This window comes from Scyliorhinus torazame, chromosome 6 (assembly GCF_047496885.1).
Source record: "Scyliorhinus torazame isolate Kashiwa2021f chromosome 6, sScyTor2.1, whole genome shotgun sequence".
In the NCBI taxonomy this organism is placed as follows: domain Eukaryota; kingdom Metazoa; phylum Chordata; class Chondrichthyes; order Carcharhiniformes; family Scyliorhinidae; genus Scyliorhinus; species Scyliorhinus torazame.
In genome coordinates this window covers 100,623,725-100,648,979 of record NC_092712.1, presented here as the reverse complement: position 1 = coordinate 100,648,979, position 25,255 = coordinate 100,623,725, and the positions used below count along the sequence as shown (strand labels likewise).

General features: G+C 49.9%; 1 protein-coding gene across 4 annotated transcripts in view; it reads left to right on the top strand.

Moving 5' to 3' along the window:
• The window catches only part of LOC140424913 (voltage-dependent L-type calcium channel subunit beta-2-like), a 656,293-nt gene that overhangs the window by 279,301 nt on the left and 351,737 nt on the right, over positions 1-25,255 (top strand). The window contains exon 1 of one of the 4 annotated variants that reach the window (XM_072508566.1): positions 23,520-23,719. The exons of 2 other annotated variants lie outside the window; for them this stretch is intronic. In XM_072508566.1, coding sequence (XP_072364667.1) covers positions 23,693-23,719 — 27 coding nt within the window. In that variant the 5' untranslated portion in view covers positions 23,520-23,692. Of the gene's footprint in view, positions 1-23,519; positions 23,720-24,541; positions 25,169-25,255 lie in introns of those variants that run through there. One more of the 4 variants, XM_072508561.1, reaches the window with a different exon arrangement.

The window sequence follows — 25,255 nt, the reverse complement described above, 5'->3', positions numbered from 1 at the left end:
AGGCCAGAGAATCTCGCCCCATAGTCCTTTATTTCTCAATATGCCAATTAACATAAATCGATTTATCTCAGATTTAAAGTTAACAATTGATCTAGCATCTGTTGCAGTACTGTTTCCTAGCTTCAGTCCTGAAAGGCATGCAGTGGGATGCTCCGTCCCGCCGGGCCACATTTCTGCCTCGCCCCGCCGGCGGGATGCTCCGTTACACCGGCTGGTCAATGGGGTTTCCCATTGTGGGGCAGCCCCACGCCGTCGGGAAACCCCCCGGGCTGCCGGCAAAACGGAGCATTCCGCTGGCAGAGAATCCCGCCCACGGTTCTAGTTTCAAGGTTATGTCTCTTCATGAACTGTCAAAGGGCCACCGGTCAGCTTGTAGAATTATACCCACCTCCAGGAGAAAAAGCAAATTTATTGCACGTCAAGAGAAAGCAAACAAAATGGGAACCACTAACAACACTGTGGGTGCAATTCAGCAGACAAATGTTAATGTCCGCTTTTGGGGGCTTTTACCAGGGAGTTTCTCGGTGCCTGCAGTGCCGAGAGATACCCCGCTATTCAACGTGCAGTTGACAGAGATCTTTGGATCCTCACTGTCTTCAGGTGATGTCCTGGAGGACTGGAGAATAGCCAATGTTGTTCCTCTGTTTAAGAAGGGTAGCAAGGATAATCCAGCGAACTACAGGCCGGTGAGCCTTATGTCAGTGGTAGGGAAATTACTGGAGAGTATTTTTCGAGACAGGATCTACTCCCATTTGGAATTAAATGGACGTATTAGTGAGAGGCAGCATGGTTTTGTGAAGGGGTGGTCGTATCTCACTAACTTGATAGAGTTTTTCGAGGAGGTCACAAAGATGATTGATGCAGGTAGGGCAGTGGATGTTGTCTATATGGACTTCAGTAAGGCCTTTGGCAAGGTCCCTCATGGCAGATTGGTACAGAAGGTGAAGTCACACGGGATCAGAGATGAGCTGGCAAGATAGATACAGAACTGCCTAGGTCATAGAAGGCAGAGAGTAGCAATGGAAGGGTGCTTTTCTGATTGGAGGGCTGTGACGAGTGGTGTTCCGCAGGGATCAGTGCTGGGACCTTTGCTGTTCGTCGTATATATAAATGATTTGGAGGAAAATGTAACTGATCTGATTAGTAAGTTTGCGGACAACACAAAGATTGGTGGAATTGCGGATAGCGATGAGAGCTGTCAGAGGATACAGCTGGATTTAGATTGTTTGGAGACTTGGGCAGCGAGATGGCAGATGGAGTTTAATCCGGACAAATGTGAGGTCATGCATTTTGGAAGGTCTAATACAGGTAGGGAATATACAGTGAATGGTAGAACCCTCAAGAGTATTGACAGTCAGAGAGATCTAGGTGTACAGGTCCACAGGTCACTGAAAGGGGCAACACAGGTGGAGAAGGTAGTCAAGAAGGCATATGGCATGCTTGCCTTCATTGGCCAGGGCATTGAGTATAAAAATTGGCACGTCATGTTGCAGCTGTATAGAACCTGCCAGATGGAGTGGTGGAAGCAGGGATGATAGTGACGTTTAAGGGGCATCTTGACAAATACATGAATAGGATGGGAATAGAGGGATACGGACCCAGGAAGTGTAGAAGATTTTAGTTTAGATGGGCAGCATGATCGGCGCAGGCGTGGAGGACCGAAGGGCCTGTTCGTGTGCTGTACTTTTCTTTGTTCTTTGTTCTTTGGTCTTTAATATACACACATATATATATATATATACACACATATATATCAGAGGGGATAATATCCAGTATGTATAGCAGAAGGGGTAATTATTGACAATGTACCTCTGAGGAAGTAATTATCAGGAAGTGTGTCTGAGGAGCTGTTACTAAGTGGTACATCAGAGGAGGCAATATTCAGTATATACATCAAAAGAGGAAGCAGACAGACTAGACGTCAGAGAGGGGTAATATCCAGTACGTACACCAGGGAGGACAATATTCTGTATATTCATCATAGGAAGTAGTTGTCAGTAAATACAGCAGAGAGGGCAATAATATGTACATTAGAGGGGGCAATATTCAGTCTGTTCATCATAGAATTTACAGTGCAGAAGTAGGCCATTCGGCTCATCAAGTCTGCAACAGTCCTTGGAATGAGCACCCTACTTAAGCCCATGCCTCCATCCTATCCCAGTAACTCCACCTAACCTTTTGAACATTGAGGGGCAATTTAGCATGGCCAATCCACCTAACATGCACATCTTTGGACTGTGGGAGGAAACCCACACAGACACGGGGAGAATGTGCAAACAGTCACCCAAGGCCGGAATTGAACTGGAGCTGTGAAGCAGCAGTGCTAACCACTGTGCCACCATGCCGCCCATTACTCAGGGTGAGTAATATTCACTATGTTCTTCGTAGGACAATTCAGCATTTAGTCCCTGCATCAGAGAAAACAATATTTAGAATATCCATTAGAGGGGGCAATACTCTGCATTTTAATTTTCAATTTGCTTTGCTCTATGCACCAAAGCATAATTGCCTGTTGAGCAGGACTCTATAATTTGATACAAAAACAGAAAATACTGGAAAATCTCAGCAGGTATGACAGCATTTGTGAAGAGAGAAGCGAGTTAACATTTTGAGTCTGAATGACTCTTTGTCAGCTTTGAGAAAGAGTTGGTCTTGGGAAAGTGGTTATAAACTAACTTCTTGAACTACTACAAACATAACAGTTTGGTGAATCTGAGATGCTTGCTCGGCCATTACAGCAGCAAGAGTTCAGGGGCGAAATTCTCCGTTATCGGCGCAAAGTCCGCCGATCGGCGCAAAAAACGGCGCAAATCCGACTTGCGTCACGCCGCAAAAATGGATCAAAAGTCTCCGGCCCAAAATGGGCTAGCAGCGACGTAACGGGATCCGCGCTTGCGCACGTGGTTCACGCCGTGCAGCGCCATACGCGCCGCACGGCGTGACGGCTCAGAAGGCCGCTCTGCTCCCCCTCCCCCAATACCCCCCTCCCCCATATCCCCCCTCCCCCATATCCCCCCTCCCCCATATCCCCCATATCCCCAAGTGAATCCAGCCCTAACCTTAACCTCTGCACTGCACGCGCAACCGATGGCGTGCATTCATATACCTGCCTAACAGTGTTGCCTTTTACCCCTGCCACCGCCCCCACTCACCCCCCCCCCCCCCCAACAGGAGAAGCGCGCACACAACAATAGGGAGCATGTGAGGACTGGAGGAGGCCCTGCTGATGAGAGGCCACTGACCGAACACGAGGAAAGGGCCCTGGAACTGGCTGGCGGACCTGATGACCCGAGGTTGCTGATGCAGAAGTCGGGGGCGTACTAGCAAGTGAGCCACCGACAGCCCGTCCCCATATCCCCCCTCCCCCATATCACCTGATCACTGCCTGCGTGTCTAACCATGCATGCTTCATTGTGTATCGCAGGACCAAACGTCCAGGCACCCATCCCCGCAGATGCAGACCGCCTGCTGGATGCCCCTCGGAGGCCACGGGAGATGGAGAGACCCAGACCCTCCGGCATGCGATGCCCGCAGGATGCCCCTCGGAGGCCACGGGAGACAGAGAGACCCGGACCCTTCAGCATTCGACGCCCGCAGGATGCCCCTCGGAGGCCACGGGAGACAGAGAGACCCGGACCCTCCAGCATGCGACGCCCGCAGGATGCCCCTCGGAGGCCACGGGAGACGGAGAGACCCGGACCCTCCAGCATGCGACGCTCGCAGGATGGCCCTCGCACACCACGGGAGACGGTGAGACCTGGAGCAACAGGGAGACGACACCCCCGTCACGTGCGGGAGCAACCACCCAGCGACGAGGGGGGCAGCCACAGGCCCCCGTCACATCCGAGCCAGGACACCACTACCCAGGACACCACTACCCAGGACACCACTACCCAGGACACCCCTACCCGGGACTGCACTACCCAGGAAGACGAAATACCGGACAGTGACACAGAGTGGATGGGTGGAGACGAACCCCCACCCCAAAGTGCCATGGACTCAGAGTGGGACGAAGAGCACGACACAACGCCACTGCTGTCACCAACACCCTCCACCAGCGCAGAAACACTCATCTCGGTTGGGCACTTTAGCGATGAGGCGTCTGGTACACTCACTGGTGCGCACAACACAGCCGTCCCGGTACAGCAGGTGGATGACATAGTCCAACGATGTGGAGCCAGGAGCTCACCGCAGGGCGGGTTGTCATCATCCTCCATGGCCTGCAATAGACACGTGTCCACCCGCAACTGTGTGAGCCCGGCCCGTTGTGCCGCAGGTGGATCGGAAATGGGGGGGGGTGGTGTGCATGCGGGTGGGGTGGGTGGGGTTGGGGAGGGGGGTGAGGGTGCTGGGTGGGTGGATGGATGGGGGGTGTGGGTGGTCGGCTGTTGCCATGGTGTGCGGTCTGTGGCCATACTACCCGATTCCCACGCCCATCTAGTCAGTGAAGCGGGCGGCTATCAGTCTGTCCCGTGTCCGCTGGGCCAGCCAGTAACGGTGGACAGCCACCCGCCTGTGTCTACCCCGTCTGCCCTGACCATTGCCCCCATCCCCCTCATCTGGGAGGACTGCGCCTCTTCCTGCTGCTGCTCCACTCCGCCCTCCTCTGCCTGCGGCACATCGCCCCTCTGCTGGGCTATATTGTGCAGGACGCAGCACACCACAATGATGCGGCCGACCCTATCTGACCGATACTGGAGGGCGCCCCCAGAGAGGTCCAGGCACCTGAAACGCATCTTCAGCACGCCAAAGCACCTCTCTATCACTCCCCTTGTCACTACATGGACATCATTGTAGCGGTTCTCCACCTCATTGCGTGGCCTCCGTATAGGCGTCATCAGCCACGATCGCAATGGGTAGCCCCTGTCGCCCAGCAACCAGCCCCTCAGCCGGGGATGGCGTCCCTCGTACATGCTGGGGATGGATGACCGCGACAACACGTATGAGTCGTGTACACTGCCTGGGTAACGGGCGCAGACTTGCAGGATCATCATGCGGTGGTCGCAGACCACCTGTACGTTCATCGAATAGGTCCCCTTCCTATTAGTGAACACGGCCCTGTTATCTGCAGGTGGCCGCACGGCAAACGTGCATCCCATCGATCGCGCCCTGGACCATGGGGAACCCGGCCACGGCAGAGAAGCCCACGGCCCGGGCATCTTGGCTGGCCCGGTCCACAGGGAAGTGGATGTAGTGGTGCGCCATGGCATATAGGGCATCTGTCACTGCCCAGATGCACCGCTGCACCGATGTCTGCGATATGCCGGACAGGTTCCCACTCGGTGCCTGGAATGACCCCATTGCATAAAGGTTCAGGGCCACCGTAACCTTGACGGACACGGGGAGAGGGTGTCACCCGCCAGTGCCACGCGGTGACAGGTGTGCCAGCAGGTGGCAGAAGTGTGCCACGGTTTCCCGCCTCATCCGGAGTCTCCTCCTGCATTCCCGGTCCGTGAGGTCCTGGTATGACTGCCGGGGCCGGTACACACGGGGCGCCCTCGGGTGCCTCCGTTGCCGTGGGGCCGCGACATCCTCCTCCCCCTCCTTGTCCTGTCGGTCAGGTGTCCCTCCAGCCTGGGCGGCTGCCGCCTGCCCCTCTGCGGCAGCCTGCGCCGCCTCTCTGGCACGCTCCTCCTCCTCATCCAGGGCAACATGGACATTAGCGGCTGCCGCCACGGCGGCCAACATCGCTGGATGATCGGAAAACATGACGGCCTGGTGGGGTGGGGGGGGGGGGGGGGGAGGGGGAGGGTAACGACGACATGTCATCATTGCCCATATCCTCTCCTTCCCCCCAGCCAGGTGGCATGGACCGCATGGGTCCAACTGTTGGAGGCTGGCACCTGGCCAGGTGGACCAACTCACTTGCCCTGGCACCCCCCCTCCCCGGCACGGACCCCCCGTCCCCCTCCCCGGCACGGACCCCCCGTCTCCCTCCCCGGCACGGACCCCTCCATCCCCCTCCCCGGCACGGACCCCAACCTCCTCCCCGGCACGGAACCCCGCCATCCCCCTCCCGGCACAGACCCCCCTATCCCCCTCCCCGTCCCGGACACCCCCATCCCCCTCCCCGGCACGGACCCCCCCCCATCCCCCTCCCCGGCACGGACCCCCCCCATCCCCCTCCCCGGCACGGACCTCACCCCCCATCCCCCTCCCCAGCACGGACCCCCCCCCATCCTCCTCCCCGGCACGGACCCCCCAACCCCCTCCCCGGCACGGACCCCCCCATCCCCCTCCCCGGCACGGACCCCCCCCCATCCTCCTCCCCGGCACGGACCCCCCGTCCCCCTCCCCGGCACGGACCCCCCCATCCCCCTCCCCGGCACGGATCCCCCTCCCATCCTCCTCCCCGGCACGGACCCCCCCCCATCACCCTCCCCGGCACGGACCCCCCCTCCATCCTCCTCCCCGGCACGGACCCCCCGTCCCCCTCCCCGGCACGGACCCCCCCATCCCCCTCCCCGGCACGGATCCCCCTCACGGCACTCCCCCGGAGCCCAGCCCACTCTAACCCCCCCCCCTCCCCCGCCGCACACACACACACACACAACCCGAGACACACCTCTCCCCACACATTCAGACTGCGGCCACGCCATCGCCTGCCCAGCGGCCAACCCCCCAGGCCGTCACTCACCTCCACGCTGGTCGGCGTGAACCTGGAGCACAGGTTCACGCCAATGAAAAGGAGGTTTGATGACCGTTCACGTCGACGAGACTTCGGCCCATCCGGAAGGGAGAATATCGGCAGGCCGAAAATCGGCTGCCTTGCGCAGACCCGTGCTATTCTCCGACGTCAGCGGCGCCATTAACGCCCCGCCGACTTTTCTCCCTTCGGAGACTTCGGCAATCGGCGGGGGCGGGATTCACGGCGGCCAACGGCCATTCTCCGACCCGCTGGGGGGTCGGGGAATGACGCCACCAGAGTTCAGGCAGTTAAGTGCCAACCACATTGCTGTGCATATAGTCTCATAACCATCTAGACCGGGGAAGGATTGCAGATTCCCAAAGGAATATTAATAAACCAGATGGGGCTTTGGGACAATCCAGTAGTTTCATGTTCGCCATAACTGACACTAATTTCTTTTTTGTATGCCTTTACATCTATCTGCGCAACTAATTCATCCATTTTATTTCGAATGCTCTGCGCGTTCAGGTAAAAACTTTAAGGCTAGTCCTTTTAACGTACCTTGTCCCTTCACTACTATTTTTACAGTGTCATTATCTGATATAGGCCCTTGATTTCTCTGCCTATCACTTTTCTTATTCTACTTTCTGTCTTTTTCTCTTGTTCTTGATTCGCCCTGCTCTGAATCAAAGAACAAAGAAAAGTACAGCACAGGAACAGGCCCTTCAGCCCTTCAAGCCTCCACCGACCACGCTGCCCGTCTAAACTAACATCTTCTACACTTCTGGGGTCCATATCCCTCTATTCCCATCCTATTCATGTATTTGTCAAGATGCCCCTTAAACGTCACTATCGGCCCTGCTTCCACCACCTCTTCCGGCAGCGAGTTCCAGGCACCCACTACCCTCGGTGTAAAAAACTTGCCTCTAAACCTTGCCCCTCGCACCTTAAACCTATGCCCCCTAATAATTGACCCCTCTACCCTGCGAAAAAGTCTCTGACTATCCACCCTGTCTATGCCCCTCATAATCCTTACATGGGTTCCCATCCCTCTGCCATATTAGTTTCAGCCCTCCCCAACCAAGGGAGGGTTCCCACAGAAAGCTATAAAATTCGAACAGGAATAGACAGGGAAGATGCAAGAAGGGTGTTCCCGACAGTGGGCATGTCCAGAACCAGGGGGTCACAGTCTGAGGATACGTTTAGGACAGAGATGAGGAGAAAATTCTTCACCCAGAGAATGGTCAGCCTGTGGATTTTGCTCCACAGAAAGTAGTTGAGGCCAAAACATTGTTTTCAAGAAGCAGTTAGTTATAGCATTTGGGGCGAAGGGGATCAAAGGATATGGGGGGGCAGGGGGCGGGGGAAGGCGGGACCACGCCAATGAGGTGGATGGTCAGCCATGATCTTGATGAATGGTGGAGCAGGCTCGAAGGCTGATTGGCCTCTTCCTGCTCCTATTTTCTATGTCTCAATACTGGAGAAAATACCATTTAGGTATTTCAGATTTATACTGAGTTTTGTATCGGGATTGCATGCTGAAGAGCTATGAGCCGTGGACGAATTTCCACAATGAAGCAGGATTTACCAATGGTTCCGTGCCTGCATTTTAAGAGTTAATCTTGTAGCAGGCAGGTTTCCAGAAGCATTGTCTTGCGAAAAGCATGTATTGCATACCGAGTTCTCCAGCTGCCACTTTGCATAGAATCCACGTTCTATGCACTCCAGGAGAGATCTTGCAAAGGACCTCATCAATTCATTTTGCAAATAAAATGACTAAATAATGGCATGCTAAGTGCAAGTGATCAACTTTTTGCTCTCACTTTAAATAAAACCTGGCAGTGTGCAATGATGGGATTGGGATGCAAATGTACCGTCACATCTTGTCTCTGTAATTTATTTCTGGAGCAAAAATAAACACAATAAAAGATTTGGAGTACATTGATTGGCGTCAATTAAATGTAATTTTATGCAAACATGTGAGCATATTCATGCATAAAATTCCAAATATTGTTACTATGCAAGACTGGTTTTGTTGATTGTGTGAAATCTTGTTCTCTCCAGCCAAACCTTGACATCAACTGTGCCTGAATTAAAATTTGAACACAATATAAAATTCATAGAATCCTTACAGTGAAGAAGGAGTCCATTCGGCCCATCGAGTCTGTACTGACCTCTGAAAGTGCACCCCACCTAGGCCCACTCCCCCACCCTATCCCCATAATAGCTAGTGCTGTTCGGGAGGGTTTAAACGAACTTGACAGCCAGGTGGAACAAAGAACAAAAGAGGTACAGCACAGGAACAGGCTCTTTGGCCATCTAAGCCTGCACCGAACATGCTGCCCGTCTAAACTAAAATTTCCTACACTTCCGGGGTCCGTATCCCTCTATTCACATCCTATTCATGTAGTTTTATCATAGAATCATCATAGAATTTACAGTGCAGAAGGAGGCCATTCGGCCCATCGAGTCTGCACTGGCTCTTGGAAAGAGCACCCTACCTAAGGTCAACACCGCCACCCTATCCCCATAACCCAGTAACCCCACCCAACACTAAGGGCAATTTTGGACACTAAGGGCAATTTATCATGGCCAATTCACCTAACCTGCACATCTTTGGACTGTGGGAGGAAACCGGAGAACCCGGAGGAAACCCACACACACACGGGGAGGACGTGCAGACTCTGCACAGACAGTGACCCAATCTGGAATTGAACCGGGACCCTGGAGCTGTGAAGCAATTGTGCTATCCACAAGGCTACCGTGCTGCCCGGTATTTGTCAAGACACCCCTTAAACGTCACTATCGTCCCTGCATCCACCATTCCCTCCGGCAGCGAGTTCCAGGCACCCACTACCCTCTGTGTAAAAAAATTGCCTCGTACATCTCCTCTAAACCTTGCCCCTCGCACCTTAAACCTATGCCCCCTAGTAATTGACCCCTCCACCCTGGGAAAAAGCCTCTGACTATCCACTCTGTCTATGCCCCTCATAATTTTGTGGACCTCTATCAAGTCGCCCCTCAACCTCCAACGTACCAGTGAGAACAAACTGAGTTTATTCAATCTCTCCTCATAGCAAATGCCCTCCATACCAGGCAACATCCTGGTAAATCTCTTCTGCACCCTCTCTAAAGCCTCCACATTCTTCTGGTAGTGTGGCGACTAGAATTGAACACTATACTCCAAGTGTGGCCTAACTAAGGTTCGATACAGCTGCAACATGACATTTATACTCAGTGCCACGGCCAATGAAGGCAAGCATGCCGTTTGCCTTCTTGACTACCCTCTCCCCCTGTGTTGCCACTTACAGTGACCTGTGGACCTGTACACCTAGATATCTCTGACTGTCAGTACTCTTGAGGGTTCTACCATTCACTGTATATTCCCCACCTGTATTAGACCATCCAAAATGCATTACCTCACATTAGTCCGGATTAAACTCCATCTGCCATCTCTCCGCCCAAGTCTCCAAACGATCTAAATCCTGCTGTATCCTCTGACAGTCCTCATCGCTATCCGCAATTCCACCAACCTTTGTGTCGTCCGCAAACTTACTAATCAGACCAGTTACAGTTTGCTCCAAATCATTTATATATACTACGAACAGCAAAGGTCCCAGCGCTACACCACTAGTCACAACCCTCCAATCAGAAAAGCACCCTTCCATTGCTACTCTCTGCCTTCTATGACCTAGCCAGTTCTGTATCCATCTTGCCAGCTCACATCTGATCCCGTGTGACTTCACCTTTTGTACCAGTCTGCCATGAGGGACCTTGTCAAAGGCCTTACTGAAGTTCATATAGACAACATCCACTGCCCTGCCTGCACCAGTCATCTTTGTGACTTCCTCGAAAAACTCTATCAAGTTAGTGAGACACGACCTCCCCTTCACAATACCGTGTTGCCTCTCGCTAATACGTCCACTTGCTTCCAAATGGGAGTAGATCCTGTCTCGAAGAATTCTCTCCAGTAATTTCCCTACTGGCGTAAGGTTCACCGGACTGTAGTTCCCTGGATTATCCTTGCTACCTTTCTTGAACAAAGGAACAACATTGGCTATTCTCCAGTCCTCCGGGGCATCACCTGAAGACAGTGAGGATCCAAAGATTTCTGTCAAGGCCTCAGCAATTTCCTCTCTTGCCTCCTGCAGTATTCTGGGGTAGATCCCATCAGGCCCTGGGGACTTATCCACCTTAATATTTTCCAAGACGCCTAACACCTCGTCTTTTTGGATCTCAATGTGACCCAGGCTATCTACACACCTTTTTCCAGACTCAACATCCACCAATTCCTTCTCTTTGGTGAATACTGATGCAAAGAATTTATTTAGTACCTCGCCCAGTTCCTCTGGCTCCACGCATATATTCCGTCCCCTGTCCTTCAGTGGGCCAACCCGTTACCTGGCTACCCTCTTGCTCTTTATATCCGTGTAAAAAGCCTTGGGATTTTCCTTAACCCTATTTGCCAATGACTTTTCGTGACCCCTTTTAGCCCTCCTGACTCCTTGCTGAAGTTCCTTCCTACTTTCCTTATATTCCACACAGCCTTCGTCTGTTCCCAGCCTTGTAGCCCTGCCAAATGTCTCCCTTTTCTTTTTGACGAGGCGTACAATATCTCTTGTTATCCAGGGTTCCTGAAATTTACCATATTTATCCTTCTTCCTCACAGGAGCATGCCGGTCTTGAATTCCTTTCAACTGACATTTGAAAGCCTCTCACATGTCAGATGTTGATTTACCCCCAAACATCCGCCCCCAATCTAGGTTCTTCAGTTCCCGCCTAATATTGTTATAATTAGTCTTCCCCCAATTTAGCACATTCACCCTAGGACCACTCTTATCCTTGTCCACCAGCACTTTAAAACTTACTGAATTGTGGTCACTGTTCCCGAAATGCTCCCCTACTGAAACTTCTACAACCTGGCTGGGCTCATTCCACAATACCCGTTCCAATACAGCCCCCTCCCTAGTTGGACTAACTACATATTGTTTGAAGACGCCCTCCTGGATGCTCCTTACAAACTCTGACCCGTCGAAGCCCCTGGCACTAAGTGAGTCCCAGTCAATATTGGGGAAGTTAAAGTCTCCCATCACAACAATCTTGTTGCTTTTACTCCTTTCCAAAATCTATCTACCTATCTGCTCCTCTATCTCCTGCTGGCTATTGGGAGGCCTGTAGTAAACCCCCAGCATTGTGACTGCACCCTTCTTATTCCTGATTTCTACCCATATAGCCTCGCTGCCCTCTGATGTATCCTCCCGCAGTACAGCTGTGATATTTTCCCTAACCAGTAGCGCAACTCCTCCACCCCTTTTACATCCCCCTCTATCCCACCTGAAATATCTAAATCCTGGAATGTTTAGCTGCCAATCCTGTCCTTCCCCCAACCAGTCTCTGTAATGGCAACAACACCATAGTTCCAAGTACTAATCCAAGCTCTCAGTTCATCTGCCTTACCTGTTATACTTCTTGCATTAAAACATATGTACTTTAGGCCACCAGTCCAGCTATTTTCAGCACTATCTCCCTATCTGCTCTTCCTCAGAGCCATACTGGCCCTATTTCCTAGTTGTCCCTCAATTTTTTCACCTTCTGACCTATTGCTCCGGTACCCACCCCACTGCCATGTGGCACTAGCAAACTTCGCGGCCAGGATATTTATGTCTCTCCAGTTTAGATGCAACCCATCCTTCTTATGCAGATTACACCTGCCCCGGAAGAGCTCCCAGTGGTCCAGATAACTGAAACCCTCCCTCCTACACCAGCTGTTTAGCCACGTGTTTAGCTGCTCTATCTTCCTATTTCTAGCCTCACTGCCACGTAGCACAGGGAGTAATCCCGAGATTGCAACCCTTGAGGTCTGTCTTTTACCTTTCTGCCTAGCTCCCTGAACTCCTGCTGCAGGACCTCATCTCCCTTCTTGCCTATGTTGTTAGCACCAATATGTCCACGACCTCTGCCGAAGAGAAGGTTCAGCAGGGGGAGATGGACAGCCAAAAGTAGAAGAGACAGCAAGTGAGTGAGGAAGACCTTGAGGTTCTAAACCAGGTGAGTCAAAAGGGAATTTGACAAGATTGAATGGTATTTATTTAATGCAGGGAGCCTGACAAACAAGACAGATGAGTGGAGAGCACAAATCAAAACAATGGGGTATGATGACAGCTCAATATTCTAGGATACAGGATCTTCAAGAAAGACAGGGAAAGAGGTAAACGAAGAGGGGGTGTTGCATTTTTGATCAGGGAATCAATTCCAGCAGTAAGTATGTATGACATCTTGGAAGGCTCTTCAAATGAAGCCTTATGGGTGGAACGTAAAAACCAAAAAGGAGCAATCACTTTGTTGGGAAAGTTCGATAGGCCCCCAACAGTTCGAGAGAAATAGAAGAGCAGGTATGTAGGCAAATTTCAGAGAACATAGAACATAGAACTGTACAGCACAGTACAGGCCCTTCGGCCCACGATGTTGTGCCGAACTAGTCTGAAATTAAGATCAAATCAACCTACTCCTAATCATTCTAGTGCACTCCATACGCCTACCCAATAAGCGCTTGAAAGTTGATATTGATATTATCCAATTTCAAGTTCCCCAATATTAACTGGGGTAGTCATAGTTTGAAAGGTTTAGAGGGAGGAGATTTCTTAAAATGCGTCTAGGAGAACTTTTTAAGCCAGTATGTAGAGAGTCCAACAGGAGAGGAAATGGTCCTGGACTTAATTTTAGGTAACGAACCCGGGCAAATGGTTGAAATATCGGTGGGGGAGCATTTTGCAAACAGTGATCATAGCTACATTAGATTCAATATTGTTGCGGAAAAGGAAAAGGAATGGCCTCAAATCAAAAGTTTAAATTCAGGGAAGGTCGATTTTAATAAGATCAGATTTGATTTGACCAGAGTGGACTGGGGGCAGACACTTTTAGGCAATTCTGTATCAGAACAGTGGGACTCATTAAATAATGAAATAGGGAGAGTACAGGTCCTACATGTTCCAATAAAGGAAAAAGGTGGGACCAACAAATCCAGTTAACCCTGGATATCGAGGGATATACAGAATTGGATAGCAAGAAAAAGGAAGGCTTCTGGTGGATATCAAGGGCTCAAAACAGCAGAGGCTCCAGAGGGGTATGGAATGTGCAAGAGGGAACTTGAAAAGGAAATTAGGAGAGCAAAAAGCAGACATAGCAGGTAAAATAAAGGAAAATCCTAAGTTAATTTACAAGTACATTATGGGTAAAACGTTAACGAGGGAGTAGTAGGGCCCATTAAGAACCACAGTGGTAATTTGTGTGTGGAACGACAGGATGTAGGTAGGGTTCTAAATTAATACTTTGTGTCAGTGTTCATTCATGAGGGGGATAGCGTGGGTATAGAAATCAGGGAGGATTGCAATAAAATTAGAGATTAACATAGACAGACAGGAGGTTCTGAGTGGTCTGACAGGCTTAAAAGTAGACAGATACCCAGGGCAGGTGAAATGTACCGTCGGTTATTGAGTGAGGCAAGAGCGGAAATAGCAGGGGGGCTGCCAATAATTTGCAATTCCTATCTGCCCATAGAAGAACATAGAACATAGAACGATACAGCACAGTACAAGCCCTTCGGCCCACGATGTTGCACCGAAACAAAAGCCATCTAACCTACACTATGCCATTATCATCCATATGCTTATCCAATAAACTTTTAAATGCCCTCAATGTTGGCGAGTTCACTACTGTTGCAGGTAGGGCATTCCACGGCCTCACCACTCTTTGCGTAAAGAACCTACCTCTGACCTCTGTCCTATATCTATTACCCCTCAGTTTAAAGCTATGTCCCCTCGTGCTAGCCATTTCCATCCGCGGGAGAAGGCTCTCACTGTCCACCTTATCTAACCCCCTGATCATTTTGTATGCCTCTATTAAGTCTCCTCTTAACCTTCTTCTCTCTAACGAAAACAACCTCAAGTCCATCAGCCTTTCCTCATAAGATTTTCCCTCCATACCAGGCAACATCCTGGTAAATCTCCTTTGCACCCGCTCCAAAGCTTCCACGTCCTTCCTATAATGCAGTGACCAGAACTGTACGCAATACTCCAAATGCGGCCGTACCAGAGTTTTGTACAGCTGCAACATGACCTCATGACTCCGGAACTCAATGCTTCTACCAATAAAGGCCAAGACTCCATAGGCCTTCTTCACAACCCTATCAACCTGGGTGGCAACTTTCAGGGATCTATGTACATGGACACCTAGATCCCTCTGCTCATCCACACTTCCAAGAACTTTACCATTAGCCAAATATTCCGCATTCCTGTTATTCCTTCCAAAGTGAATCACCTCACACTTCTCTACATTAAACTCCATTTGCCACCTCTCAGCCCAGCTCTGCAGCTTATCTATGTCCCTCTGTAACCTGCTACATCCTTTCGCACTGTCGACAACACCACCGACTTTAGTGTCGTCTGCAAATTTACTCACCCACCCTTCTGCGCCCTCCTCTAGGTCGTTGATAAAAATGACAAACAGCAACGGCCCCAGAACAGATCCTTGTGGTACGCCACTTGTAACTGAACTCCATTCTGAACATTTCCCATCAACCACCACCCTCTGTCCGAGTGCCGGACGATTTGATGATAGCCAATGTGGTACCATTCTTCAAGAAAGGAGGAAGGGATAAACCAGGAAACTGCAGGCTAATCAGTCTAACCTCAGTGTAAGAAAACTATTGGAAGCAATTCCGAGAGACAGAATGAACCTGCATTTGGGGAGGCAGGGATTAATCAAGAATAGTCAGCATGGGTTTGTTAAGAGGCGGTCATATCTGACCAACTTGATTGAATTCTCCGAAGAGGTGACCAGGTGTGTAGATGAGGGAAATGCTTTTGACGCAGTCGACTTGGACTTCACCAAGGCTTTTGGTAAGATCCCACATGTGAAGGTAAAAACCCATGGGATCCAAGGAAATTTGGCAAATTGGATTCCGAATTGACTGAATGGCAGGAGGGTGATGGTCGAGGGGTATTTTTCTGACTGGAAGCCTGTGTCCAGTGGGGTCCCACAATGATCAGTGTTGGGCCCCTTGCTGTTCGTGGTTTATATAAATGATTGAGACATGAATGCAGGAGGGTTGATCAGTAAATTTGCGGATGATACGAAAATTGGTGGGGTGATAAATAGTGAGGAGCATAACCTTCCATTACAGGAGGATATTGACATGCTGGTCAGATGGGCTGATCAATGGCAAATGGAATTCGGATAAGTGTGAGGTGATGCACTTGGGCAGGACAAATAAGGCAAGAGAATACACGATAGAGGATGAATGGCAGGACCCTGGGAAGCAATGAGAATCAGAGGGACCTTGGTGTGCATGTACACCAGTCCCTTGAGGTAGCAGAGCAGGTGGATACAGGGCTTAAGAAGGCATATGGTATGCAGTTCTGGAATCCACATTATAGAAGAGATGTGATAGCACTGGAAAGGGTGCAGAGGAGATTTACCAGGATGATGGCTGGGCTGGAGAGTTTTAACTCTGAAGAGAGATTGGATAGACTGGGGTTGTTTTCCTTGGAGCAGAGGAAACTGAGGGGGGGGGACAAGATTGAGCTGCATAAAATTATGAGGAGAGAAGGGGCATAGATTTAAGGCAAGGGACAGGAGGTTTAGAGGGTATGTGAGGAAAATCTTTTTCACCCAGAGGATGCTGGGAGCCTGGAACTCATTGCCTGAGTGGGTGGTGGAGACAGAGACACTCATAACATTTAAGAAGCATTTAGATATGCTCTTGCAATGCCAAACCATACAAGGCTGGTCAAGTGCTGTAAAATGGGATTAGAATAGTTAGGTAGTTGTTTTTGACCGGCGCAAATGCAATAGGGCGAAGACCCTTTTCTGTGCTGCAGACGTCTATGACTCTAACCACACCTAACCTGCACATAGAACATAGAACATACAGTGCAGAAGGAGACCATTTGGCCCATTGAATCTGCACCGACCCACTTAAGCCCTCACTTCCACCCTATCCCCGTAACTCGATAACCCCTCCTAAATGTTTTGGTCACTAAGAGCAATTTAGCATGGCCAATCCACCTAACCTGCACGTCTTTGGGCTGTGGGAGGGAACCGGAGTACCCAGAGGAATTCCCACGCAGACACGGGGAGAACGTGCAGACTTCGCACCGACAGTGACCCAGTGGGGAATCGAACCTGGGACCCAGGCGCTGTGAAGCCACAGTGCTAGTCACTTGTGCTACCATGCTGCCCGCTTGAATTTTGGATTTTGGGAGGAAACTGGAGCACCCGGAAGAAATCCAGGTAGACATGGGGAGAACATGCAGACTCCGCACAGACAGTCATCCAAGGCCGGAATCAAGCCCGGGTCCCTGACGTTGTGAGGCAGCAGTGCTAACCACTGTGTCACTGTGTCAACCTTAAATGTGGGTAATATATCCCTATTGATGCACACACTGGGCTGCTTTTTATGTGCTCCCACAGGGCATATTTCTGGCCGAGGGGCATGTCCTCTCGACCCCCGTCCCACCCTCCCTTGAACTCACCCCCATAATATGGGGGTTGGGCAGGTGCCAAAATCAGTAGACTGCCTGCCATATTTAAATAAATAATCAAGGCTCAATTAGGTTTGTTAACAATTAAGCCAATTGATCCTGATAACACGCTGCCAATGCCATAAAATGTTTGGTATGGGGAGCCAGGTGGTAAACTTCAAAGTACAGGAAGGATGCAAGATTCAATCATCAAGAATTGGGAGGGTGCCCCGAACATCAAACCCCTTCCCTGCTTCATAACCATACCCAACCTTAAACCCAACCCCCTTCGCCAGTCCCATATCGCTCCCTGACCAACTGAAACAGTCCCTGGCCAAGGCCTCAGGCCTACCAGTTTCAGGAGTCCTGGGCCTTCTCCACCTTTTTGCTGTCCCAGCAGTGGCCACTAAAATGCCCTTGGTACTGTCAGGGCTGATGGTGCTGCCAGCCAGTCCAACTGGCTGTCAGAGCCCAGGGGTGAGACATCTGCCCCAGTGAGGGCCAGACGTCCCACATGGCCCTTCTTAAGCCCAGCTGTAGCACATTATTACTGTGGAGTAGGCCAGCCTGGAGCAGGTCAAGTAAAGTCAATCTTCGCTCTGACATTCCTGTTTTTATTTTATCAAGGAGTATTCAAAAGATCTATCATTCTTCATTCTTTTAAAGCTCCTGCACTGATGATACATAATGGGTTGGAATCTCTGCAGCCCTGCATCGAAATCGCAGTTGGCACGGGGGCGGAGAATCCAATTTCACGGCGTAATCAGGCCCGGCGCCGGTTCGGCGATTCTCCAGGACCCAAAAATCTGCGTGACCGTGGAGTACACCACGCCGCCGGGGGACCCGCGAGAGGCCCACCAAGCAATCCTCCACTCCCGACCGGCCGGGTTCCCGACGGCATGGAATTAACCACCTATTGCCGGTCGGGATGCTGGCGTGGCGATTGCGGACTCAGTCCACAGCCGCCCTGGTCGGGGGTGGGGTGACTGGGGACCGTGGGTGCCCTTATAGGCGGCCGGGGATTGCATCCGCGCGGTTTCAGGCTTGAGCGCATGGCTGATCGCGGTGGGGGGGGGGGCTGTTTTTTCTGTCTGACTTCACGGTCCGAGTCCGCCATGGAGCTCGGCGCGGTCGCTGGAGGCCACTGCCGTGCGCATGCATGGACTCCAAACCAGAGGTGCGGGGGCCCGTATCCGCAGCCAGAGCTTCCAGAATCACTCTGGGTCCCTGCTAGCCCCCTGCAGGGCATTGAATTAGTTCAACTTTTTTATAGGAATTTCGGGAGTAAAACTCCACCGTTTATTGCCAGCGTGGGGACATAGTCTCATTTTGGGAGAATCCAGCCCATATATCTCGGGCGGGATTCTCTGATCCTGAGGCTAAGTGTTGACGCCGTCGTAAACGCCGTTGCGTTACTCGACGGCGTTAATATGGCCTCAGGATCAGCAATTCTGGCCCCTACAGTGGGTCAGCACGGCACTGGAGCGACCCACGCTGCGCCAGCTGTCGATCCCGGCGTCAGATGGCCACCGCGGGTCCACGCATGCGCGGTGGGACCGGCGCGATTCCGCCGCATGCGCGGTGTCTCCCTTCTCCACGCCGGTCCCGACGCAACATGGCGTAGGGCTACAGGGGCCAGCGCGGAACAAAGGAAGCCCCCAACCCGAGAGACAAGCCCGCCGATTGGTGGGCCCCGATCGCGGGTCAGGCCACAGCGGAGGCCCCTCCCCAGAGGCCGCCCCCAGACCCTTCCATGCCGAGGTCCCGCAGGGTACGGCCAGGTTAGAACGCCGCTGGCGGAACTCGGGTATTTTGGTATGGCCGCTCGGCTCATCCCGGGCGGAGAATCGCCGGGGCGGGGGGGGGGCCATAGAGCGGCCCCCGGCCGGCGTCGCGCTGGTGTAAATGGCGCTGATTCTCCGCTCTGCGGAGAATCGAGTCCCGGCGCCGGGGCGGCGTGGCGGCGTGGCGCAATTCGCGCCGGTCACGGAGATTCTCCAGCCCGGCCCCGGGGTCAGAGAACCCCGCCCCTCGTCCCTAGCCCAGGGTTACTGTAATAATTGCAAAGCCCCTCTTCTGTATTGCAGAACTAACTCAGGCTATGGATTACATTAGACTTCTCTGGTTTGTACAGCTCAGTATCACACAGCACATAAGCCATTGGGGAGTTGTCCGCTGACTGATAGCAGTAATTTATAGATGACCTGTTGTTCGTGGTCAAAACAAATGTCCTGCCTTTTGGACAGGTACCAGCAAGCACAGAAGAGCCAAATAACCTTTAAGGGTCAGGAAGAAACTTGCATTTCTACAGTGCCTTCCTTGGCCCTCAAATCAATTAAGTACTTGAAGAGTACTATTGTGTCACTTGGAAATCGCCTCCCTTCTTCTCCCTCAATAATTTCAGCTCTGCTTCAACTTCAGTTCTGCTGCCCAGGTCCTGACTTGCACTGAGCTCCTTTCACCTATCACGCCGTGCACTTGTTGATCTGCAGTATCTCACAGTCCAGCAATGCTACTCTGAATGTTACTGCATTAAAAGCAATAGAACTGTAATAAAGGCCAGTCATTTTTGTTGCCTGGTGCCCATGAGTTGAAGAGGCAGCATGGATATCAAATAGAATGGGAATGGCAGGTACTGGGTCTCCTGGAGTTCTGGCTGAATAGTTTCAGGATTCCTGATGAATGGAAGCAGGTGGTGTGCACAGTAGGAGTTATAGGGAGAGTAGTGCATCTCTGCATTTGTACATCAACCGCAACATGTTTTACTGTTTGTTTTGAACTCCCTTGTCTTTGCTTGGTAGCAGTTTGAAGCTGGCCGATGTAATCTAATCGTGCTGTCTTATTGGGACTGTTATGGGTCAGGGTTTAGAGAACCCCAAAGTGTATCATGGAGTTCACCTGACCCACAACTTTTACTAGATTGTGGTATGGGGAGCACACGGCCCACTCTACAGGTGTGGTACAGCAGAAAAGGGACAAGTATTTTTTAAAGCAAAACAATGTTTATTCCATAAACTCAAGTTAACCTTTTTAAAACCTGATGTGGAGATGCCAGCGTTGGACTGGGGTGAGCACAGTACGAAGTCTTACAACAACAGGTTACAGTCCAACAGGTTTGTTTCGATGTCACTAGCTTTCGGAGCGCTGCTCCTTCCTCAGGTGAATGAAGAGGTATGTTCCAGAAACATATATATAGACAAATTCAAAGGTGCCAAACAATGCTTGGAATGCGACCATTAGCAGGTGATTAAATCTTTACAGATCCAGAGACGGGGTAACCCCAGGTTAAAGAGGTGTGAATTGTATCAAGCCAGGACAGTTGGTAGGATTTCGCAGACCAGATGGTGGGGGATGAATGTAATGCGACATGAATCCCAGGTCCCGGTTGAGGCCGCACTCATGTGTGCGGAACTTGGCTATAAGTTTCTGCTCGGCGATTCTGCGTTGTCGTGCGTCCTGAAGGCCGCCTTGGAGAATGCTTACCCGGAGATCAGAGGCTGAATGCCCTTGACTGCTGAAGTGTTCCCCGACTGGAAGGGAACATTCCTGCCTGGTGATTGTTGCGCGATGTCCGTTCATTCGTTGTCGCAGCGTCTGCATGGTCTCGCCAATGTACCACGCTTCGGGACATCCTTTCCTGCAGCGTATGAGGTAGACAACGTTGGCCGAGTCGCACGAGTATGTACCGCGTACCTGGTGGGTGGTGTTCTCACGTGTAATAGTGGTATCCATGTCAATGATCTGGCACGTCTTGCAGAGATTGCCATGGCAGGGTTGTGTGGTGTCGTGGTCACTGTTCTGAAGACTGGGTAGTTTGCTGCAAACAATGGTTTGTTTGAGGTTGCGCGGTTGTTTGAAGGCAAGTAGTGGGGGTGTGGGGATGACCTTGGCAAGATGTTCATCGTCATCAATGACGTGTTGAAGGCTGTGAAGAAGATGACGTAGTTTCTCCGCCCCGGGGAAGTACTGGACAAGCACACATTACCTACTCACATGATAAACAGGTGTATATCAAGTCTTGCAATATTCATTTAGTGGTCACTAGATGATGTTTAATCCAGTATGATTTCCCACTGCTGCCCTCCCACTGGTAGTTTGGAGTGTGGGGTGAGTTAAATGGGCACTGCGTGGAATTGTAATATATTTTTGGCTTAGTGAACAACGAACAAAGAACAAAGAACAAAGAAAAGCACAGCAGAGGAACAGACCCTTCGACCCTCCAAGCCTGCGCCGACTATGCTGACTATCTAGCCTAAAATTTCTACACTTCCGGGCTCCGTATCCCTCTATTCCCATGCTATTCATGTATTTGTCAAGATGCCCCATAAACATCACTATTGGACCTGCTTCCACCACCTCTAAGTCCTCGCATTTGACTTCTGAGCTCGACAATCAAAGTTCAACCTCCGCTCCAGACAGCTCAGGTCAGCGGAGACACAAGCTCTGGTTCTGAATTCTGGGTTAAGATCAATGAGATACCCATATCTTGTGTGGCTGGGTGGGTACGTTTTGTCACATAAGGGTTATTGAATCTCATGAAATCCTCCTACCATATGGGCAAAGCATCCTATTGGCTATTATAAAGGTGTTTATCGTTATGAAAGAAACATTCATGACTCGGCCTGATCAACTTTTAACTTATGTGGCTAAAGTTTTGTGGGTGATGAATCCCATCTAGAGGTACCTATGGCAGCTGGGGTGACAGGGATTGAGTTTCCAGTCTATTGCCTTTTTCACTCAGATTCCAGCTTTGATTATTTAAGTCCTGCAGTACTGGGAAATGATCTGTAGCTTTCAACTTTATATTAGTGGATTGGCTGTCTGTTATACTAATTCAACTAATGGGAAGGCAAACTGGTCAGGGTGGCTAGCGGGCCAATTCCTGAGGACTTGGCTGACATTCTTGCTAAAGTTGTATTTTACCGCATGTATTTTTCCCTCCTGTCATATAACTGATGGCAGACTGGTTATAAATGTGCTGAAGTTGCAAGAGGTTCATGTTCCTACCTTATAACTGTGACTGAATTTCAAAAATTCTTCATTGGCTGCAATGAAGGATGCTATGCAGATTCAAGGGGCACGATCTACTGGCCTCATCGCGCCCGACCCGGTGACTTAACAAGGCCAAGTGCCAGGCTGCCCATGCCTGGGATTGGCCCCGGGGACATCCTGCCCTTATGAGATGGGGTGTAGGGGGACTCGAGCACTCCCTAATTGATAAGTTGGGGGGATCTGAAGACTGTGGCTGGTTCGAAGGATCGGGGTGCCATCCTGCACAGACGAGGTCTCTCGTGCAAGAAATATGCGGCCTCAGTGGGACGCCCCTCACCAAGGCCCAAAAAAGGAGCAGAGTCCCGTTTAATGGCAGAGTCGTTCCCGGCACTGCAAGCGTCGGGAAACACACCCGCTAAACGCGTCCAAAAAAAAAGAAATTACTGGAAGAACTCAGCAGGTCTGGCAGCATCTGCGGAGGGAGAAACAGAGTTAACATTTCGAGTCCATATGTCTCTTCTTCCTAAACTCTTCTTTTAGTCGTTGTTAAAGGCTTTCGCTTTTTTGGATTCTGGAGTAGAGTCCAGGTGAAGTAATTGAAATTCGGGATGAGATGTTTTTCAGCCGGGTCTTCAACCCTTTCCCCTGGGGGTTTGGTGCTGCATTGATCACATTTCTTTAATGTAGTAAAATATCCCAAGGAGCTTCAGAGGAAAATAATCAGAGAAAAATTGACACTGCCTCAAAGATGGTGACTGAAATGTTGATCAAAAGAGTTAGGTTTGATGGAGAGTGTTAAAGAAGGATGCAGAGGTGGAGACACAGAGAGGTTTAGGGAACAAATTTCAGAGTTTACAATCTTGATAGCTGAAGGCATAGCCTCAGATGGTGGCACGAAGGAAGTGGATGATGCATAACAGGCCCAAATTCAGAAGAAGGTTGCAGAGCTATCTTAACAGGAGAATGAGAATATTAAAATTGATCTGTTGGTGGACAGGAAGCTAATATCAGTCAGCGAACATAGGAATGAAGGAATTTGGTGAACTGGAATTTGGTATTTTAATTCGAGGGAATTAAAATATACATCTTATCCATAGTGGCATTGCCTCTCCAGGTGTAATAAAAGAACAATAAAGGTCTTTTTTAAGAAGCCTTCTATGTTCAGCTGCAATAGGGCTGCATTCTTCACTCTGTGACAGGTATTCATGCAGCTCCTGCATGACCATGAAGCAGCATAGATGATGCAGGTTTCCACCCCCTTATGTAAATGACTGTCCCTGGGGTTTAGGATGGGGTAGACTCTGAGCCAAACCTGCAGCTGGAAGTCTTACATTTCCACCGGTGGCAGGGCTCCAGTAATTTCGAGACAACAGTGCTTATGACTCAATGACTGAAAAATGCAAATTCATTACCCTTCTATCATCGATGCTTTCGAATTATTCTTCAACACTGGAATCTGGTGAGAGTTGTCATGGAAACAACTACTCTCTAGTTGTGAATGTATGTTCCAGGCATTTCTCTGCAGACTGAGAAAATCTTTCGAGGCTAAGAAATGGTGCACCGATCGGTCTGGAGCAAGGTGATATTTTATGATTTTATATGTAAATATACATGTGTTTATAATTTAGCAATCTAAAACAATCAATTTAACATGCTCTGTAGCTTATCATCCCAAAATGATACCTCATCACTTAAAAGTAAGACATTCTGAGCTGATATGCATGTATTCTCCACAGTATGCGCAACATATTCTAGGTTCTGTGGATGAATAGGTATTATAACAACTGCAAATATGGGTAAATAGTTAATGTATTAAACAGTCATATCGAACATAAATCATCCATTTTGGTTTATAAGTTGCGTTTGTAATAGTTTTTCCTAAAGCAGTATTTTCTGCAGGAACAATCTGTAACTCAGCAATTATTGTTTATTTAAAATTAATTAATCCGGGCCCCGTGGTGAGGGGAACTAAGAACTTTGCAAATGATACTGACCTGCTGGTTAAGTGAGAAGACAAAGACCCTTGTCTATAATCTGCCTTCAGTCAACTCACACTAATCAGTACTGATAGTTGTAAAATTTAGCCTGGATCTACTTAAGTAATCTAGATTGACGTGAGATAGAAAGGGTGGGATGGGAAGGAGCAGCAAGAAAGCAGGAGAGAGAGAGAGAGAGCGAGGGGGAAGGATGGGAACGATTGGAATCAATTTTCCAGGTGAATTGTCTCTCCTTTCTTTCCCCTTCAACAATTATTGCTGGTTGTCAGGTTACTTGGCTTTAACTGTGGGGCCACGTTCACACCAGGTGTACTATGTGACGCATGCAGCTACTAGTGAGTAATGTGAGGTAAAAACCATCTGGATTCAACTGCCTTTTCCCATGCATTATTAAGTGAACTGAGAGCAGACAGCTCGTATCATATGGATCAAGGCACTGAATATTTCTGAAGTTTAGCATCGTTATGGGATGCAGCAAAGAAAACTGAAGACACCAGCAACAGCCCTTCAAGTCCTTCCCAGTGGCTGTCCTTTTCAGTATTTATTTATATCCTAATGCTTGCGTAAGTCACAGTCTCAAAGTCTTCATTAAAGCTTGTGCGTAATTGGGCACACCGGTGTCCATCTTAACGCCAGCTCCATTTCTGACAAGTCAAAGATATGTGATGTGTCTCATCTCAACTCCATATTTGTGACAATTACCATGGGATAGAAGAATTGGCCTTTCTGTGGTGAAGATAATACGATTTATTGCATTGAATGGCCTGTTGACTATATATTTTAAATGGTATTTTGGGAACAGCCACTGTATTTTAGCGGCAATTCCAAAAGTGGACATGGCTCGATGTGTTGCGATCTATTTTAACTACCGCTGTGCCTCCATTAACCAAACCAAGGAACTATATAGATTTGGGTGACTGGAACAGTTGGACATCTCCATCAAGCTTTCCATGCTGGTGGGGCTGTTGTTGGTCATCCCGACTCTGCATGTTGCCATGCTTAAAACGCCTAAAGTCAAAAATGTCTCCTGGGTAAGTGTTTTTTGATCAAAATAGTAGCTAAAGAGTGTGAATTTTCCAATATAAGAATTATATTAATTTATTTTGTTGTTGCATTGC